Source organism: Epinephelus moara, unplaced genomic scaffold (assembly GCF_006386435.1).
Source record: "Epinephelus moara isolate mb unplaced genomic scaffold, YSFRI_EMoa_1.0 scaffold689, whole genome shotgun sequence".
NCBI classification, from domain to species: Eukaryota; Metazoa; Chordata; class Actinopteri; order Perciformes; family Serranidae; genus Epinephelus; species Epinephelus moara.
In genome coordinates this window covers 11,127-16,310 of record NW_026082640.1, presented here as the reverse complement: position 1 = coordinate 16,310, position 5,184 = coordinate 11,127, and the positions used below count along the sequence as shown (strand labels likewise).

Below are 5,184 nucleotides of genomic sequence, written 5' to 3'. Positions count from 1 at the left end.
TTTGTTGTTAACAATGAAAAACAAAAAGATTAATCTTTAGCAAATTGCTACTGTTCTCAACTGACCATTTGCTAAACCCCATAGTCCATTTATAGCTGAGCAACGGTAACTAGGCTCAGCAAGTTTAGGATTTCTCCATGTGCTGAAGCAATGTGCATAGGGCTATAGGAAGAGCATTACTCTGCATTTATAGTTTGGAGGGTTGTGTCTTCCTTTAGCCTTCAACCAATAACACAAGTGTAAAAGTGTAAGGAAGAGATTAAACAGAGTGTTTAATGTACCTGCAATTATTAGCATGTCCTGCTAACTAGCTGGCTACTACCATATGAGAGACGTGGTCATGACTCTTGTGTGTGTAAATCCTTAAATATTGAGGTCCCTGAAGTTCCCAAGAACAAGAAGAGTGATTGTCAAGTGTCAGGTATTTGTGCCCCTCCTTGTGTGTATCAGTCTCAGTGTTAAATTCTTAAATTGTCAAGCTGTGAAGCACAATGGATGAGGCCAAAGACAGCCATCCTGTCATGTTGCAAATCAGATTACTTCTCTGAACAAGCAATGATTTTTAAATGGCAGGAATGGATTTGAATCTCATAATTTGATGTGGGTATTTTTCATATTAAAATGTTACCGATGAATAGTTTTTGCTGATTATACCATAAGGTAAAGTAAGGTAAAACTCAAATGTCACTGGGGGGGCAATTTGGGATTCAGAGAGTAGTCACAATTCAAATAAAACAGACAGTACAAATACACAACATACAGAATCCAGAATCACACACTGTCAGGGATAAATCATAGACAACTACTGATAAGCTAAGATAAGCTATCGCAGACGGAACAAAGGATGATTTGTAACGCTGAGTGCTACATTTAGGGAGACAAAATCTCCGCCCTGATGGAAGCATCTTAAACTCAACATGGAGGGGATGTTGAGAGTCTGAGACCATAGACCGAGCTTTAGAGGTGACCCTCTCTTCATACAGATGCTGGAGGTTATTTAAAGTAACACCAGTGATCTTGTTCGAGGTTTTAAGGCTCAGATTACCAAACCAACAGACTATGTTAAAAGAAATAACAGACTTAATAACTGTTCTCAACTACATAGTCCCAGGTGCCCTGTGGAGTTTCCTTGTAAACAAACAAAAGTTCTGTTTACATTCAGTCTTATCAAAAACTCACTGTGTGTATCCATGTGCTCTCACAAATGTGCCAAATCCACCTTTTCTTAAAAGTTTAAACCTGCATTGTTTACGTCCCTGTTTACCAGCTTGCAGTCCTCTACTTCCTGCCTTTGTAAGTGCATCATTGCCGCCACCAATAAAACCAAAACTTGTCATTTTCAGACTTTGATTTCTGTACAAATCAAATCTACAAGACATTGCATGTTTATCAGTGTGATTTAGAGGTGCAGGTGGGAGGATTTTGTTACCATCCAGTTCAGCCAATTCCTTTCTCCAACGATCAAACTGCTCCAGAGAAAGGGAAGAAAAAGGGTGAGAAGTGGGAGGGACAAAAGATTTGAGATTTATAAGGGTGAGAAGTGGGAGGGACAAAAGATTTGAGATTTATTCGATCTTGACAACAGTAAAAAAAAAACGCATCCTTGTTTCTTGGTTTCAGCTCTCTGTCCACACTACACAATTTTTCTGACTGTAAAAACAAGCTTTTCCTTCATGTATAAATATCATAACACCAGATACATATGTAGATGACAGCAGCTGTATTGGCTGTATTAAAATAGGTTGTCACAGGAGGCAGGAGGTAACTGAAAGCAGGTTCAATGGGCTGGCACTCTGCAGAGTAACCAGCTGTGTCTGTAGCCCAGTCACAGGCGGGGGCTGTATGGAAGTTCACAGGACAACTTTATCATCTTGATTTCATCAGACAATGTTTCAACCATAAAATAATGACTTGTCAGGCCTGGTTTCTGTCCCACACCTTACCAGATGTTGCCTGTGATGTGCAGTTTGGTTGTTTGCCAACTAAAAAGAGGATGAAGCCATTTAGCTGTTTGTTTTGTTACAGTTTCACTGTGGGCAGAGGTCTCTATGAAAACAAATAGCAAATCTGTGGACACAAGTCATTTTCACACAGAAATACTGTGTTTTAAAAAAAAATGCTAGCTTAGTGTATATGTAGGGTAGTCTATGTGACGTTTGATGTTATGATTTTGGAATCCAGGCACAACTCCCATAGAGGCAATGTTAAATTAAAAAACACTGAAACAAGCAATGTGCACTTAACCACATAATGAGCATTACATCCAGCAGCTTTCCTTGACCTGACGCTGAAGCTGTGGGGCGCATGGTGGTCTCTCTCTCATCAGATGCTAACACTACTGGAGTGTATCCCTCATCTGTAATAAATCAGTCCTGTTAATCACTGCCTTTTTAATCAGGTAGGTCTCTTGTCAACCTTGCTGGTGCCTTCCTGACTATCTCTGATGTATATAACAAAGAAAAAACTATGAACCAGAGAAAAATGTGCTGAACTATCCCAGGATCATCTTTGCACAGCCTGCACATGGGGTCCTATCTGGTGTGGCTGTCGGCGGTACATGCCGTGAAAGGGCTTGTCCTTTCATGATGGTTCATCCTTGGGTTTCTGCTGCCTGAGGTATTCACTTAGCAGTTCATCTTTGGGGGCCATCTTCCTGATGTATTCCTGGATCTTTGTTTTTTTGTCCAGGACAGTGGCTCTGACACTCATAAGTCCTCAGCCTCCCTCGTTCTGCTTAGTGTACAGTCTCAGGGTGCTGGACTTGTGATGAAACCCTCCATACATTGTGAGAGGCTTCCTTGTCTTGATATCAGTGGCCTCTATCTCCTACTTTGGCCAGCTTATTATACCAGTGGGGTATCTGATGCTCATTTGGCCAGCTTATTATACCAGTGGGGTATCTGATGCTCACCAGTAGCCTGCTGGAGGTCATTTTGTAGGGTTCAGACAGTGCTCCTCCTGTTCCTCCTCGCACAAAGGAGCAGATACTGGTCCTGCAGCTGGGTTGATGCCCTTCTACAGCCCTGTCCAGCTCTCCTCGTGTAACTGCCAGTCTCCTGGTATCTCCTCTTTGCTCTTGAGACTGTGCTGGGAGACACTGCAAACGTCTTGCAGCTGCACGCATGGATGTGCCATCCTGGAGGAGCTGGACTACCTGTGCAATCTGATTGGGCTGCAGGTACCACCTCATGCTACCAGTGGTGACAAGGACACTAGGAGAACACAAACTAGAGAAGAATCAGTCAGGAAGGAGAAGGAGAGAGTAACTGGTGACACTGATTCACAATCACTTGTGCTTCCTAAATGGATATATTGGGTGTTTCTCAAAGTCACACTTTTTGAAGACCCCTTTAATTTTGAGTGGTGCTGGACATCCAGTTGTCTCATAGCTGAAGCCACTCACATCCTCTAGGCAAATCATATGCCCGCTTGTCTTCAGCTCCGCCATTGGCTGCCATAAAACTTCGTCCCGATGGCTTTGCCCCCACAGTGGAAGTCCCTCTTGTCCAAGATATTTTATGGATCGAAAAAGCAGCTTCAAAACTCTCCTGACTCTTTCTGGTCTTTCTCAGCCTTTCCGCACTAGTGATTAGCTCTGTTCTCTACTACATTCATAATAAGCTCCAGAATCTGCAAACCTCTCCAAGTTTAGCTGACCCTGGATGACCCTGACCCTTGCACTTTGACCTGACATGATGAAGTTGTCACATCAGATAAGAGGAATTAATTAAATTGGCACATTTTAAACAGATTTTTTCCCAAATATTTTCTGACCATATCATATCCTGTTTAAATTTTCAGTGTCAGTGTTCAAACAGCCTATTCATTATGGTAAAATAGCCAGTGATTTATGGACTGTATTGTTCCACCTCTTGGCAATAGCAGCACCCACCCTGTGCACTCAGGGGCCCGTTTGGTTTGGTTCGGTTGTTTCAGCTGGACAGAGCAATTAGAACTCAATTGGACCTCAATGTGGATAGTGGAGACACATGTTCATATCAAATGTAAATCAGTTTAATCAGGTTAAATCATATCTAGATACTATCTGGACATGAGATGCATTTAATGCAAGGTGTAAAGGGGGTCAAAATCTGCTCTTAACAGTCAATTTTTGGTGTTCTCATAGCCACAGTGAAATAGATAACATGTTGAACAGAAGTGTGATTCTATATTGGCACATAAAGACAAAAGTGCACACCTTAGTGGGCTCGCTGGGTTCCTCAGATTTTATTGCTGTCAGAATTTCTGAGAGGTTTTCAGAGATGGTCTTGGTGAGAATCTGCCTAGCCTCAGCCATCGTTGGGGAGTAAGAGTTGAGTATTTGTTCAAACACACGATCTACAGGAAAAACAGAGTGGAAGACAGGTGAGTAAGAGCAAACCAAAAAAAAAAAAAATGGAAAGATCACAAGATCATTTATGTTTAGCACCACCCCCAAGTCAAAGCTTGAAATATTCACTGTTGATTGCTACTGAATTTCTACAGCCCAAACAATGCTATTCAGAACCTTACTTCTCTGCTCTGCTCTTTATTGGATTTGATGACATTTACATGATTTTTACACTCCGACACCCCCAGCCAAACACACCTGTTAGTCATTAACCTAATAGCTTGTTTCTGGAGACATTAATAGTAAAAACATAGTGTTTGAAAATAGAAACAAATCTCAAATCTAATCTCTGTCTTGCTTATTCAATATGTCTAGGCATCCATACAGGGTTATGTTATGATCTTGCATTTTTCCTGTAGTGCCGCAGGCATCACACACAAATACCATCATATAACATATACTTCAGTGAAATGACAGAAAGTTATGAAGATTTAAAGGGCCAGTGTGTAAAATGGGTTGAAAACAGTGACATCAGTGGTCAAATTCTAGAGTGCAGGGCTCACTCGCTCACCCCTCCCGTCGGGTAAATGGCGGTGGCCTCGTAGGGTCAAAAAGCCTTGCGCACGAGTTTTTCAGGAGTAGGTCTATCTAGTGACGAGCGTAGCTGGTAAACAGAGCTCAGCTGTATATTTAGCCTAGCAATATCTCCGGACTATAGCAGCTGCAATGGACGACTTTGAACGCGATTTTGAAGAGTTTCTTGTAGCGGACACAGACCCAGAGCCATACCTGTTTGAGCCGGAGCATACAGATGAGGAACTCCATGTGTTTGATGCTGAGCGGGCGAGAAGAGA

At 42.1% G+C, this 5,184-nt stretch overlaps 1 protein-coding gene across 1 annotated transcript in view; it reads right to left on the bottom strand.

The window, feature by feature from the left end:
- Positions 1 to 2,883: 2,883 nt before the first annotated feature.
- LOC126387532 (deoxynucleoside triphosphate triphosphohydrolase SAMHD1-like) overlaps positions 2,884 to 5,184 on the bottom strand; it is a 10,515-nt gene continuing 8,214 nt past the window's right edge. The window contains exons 10-11 of the mRNA XM_050040042.1: positions 4,199 to 4,340; positions 2,884 to 3,227 (exon numbers count right to left, since the gene is read on the bottom strand). Of these exons, the coding sequence (XP_049895999.1) occupies positions 3,213 to 3,227; positions 4,199 to 4,340 (157 nt within the window). The 3' untranslated portion in view covers positions 2,884 to 3,212. The remainder of the gene's footprint in view (positions 3,228 to 4,198; positions 4,341 to 5,184) is intronic.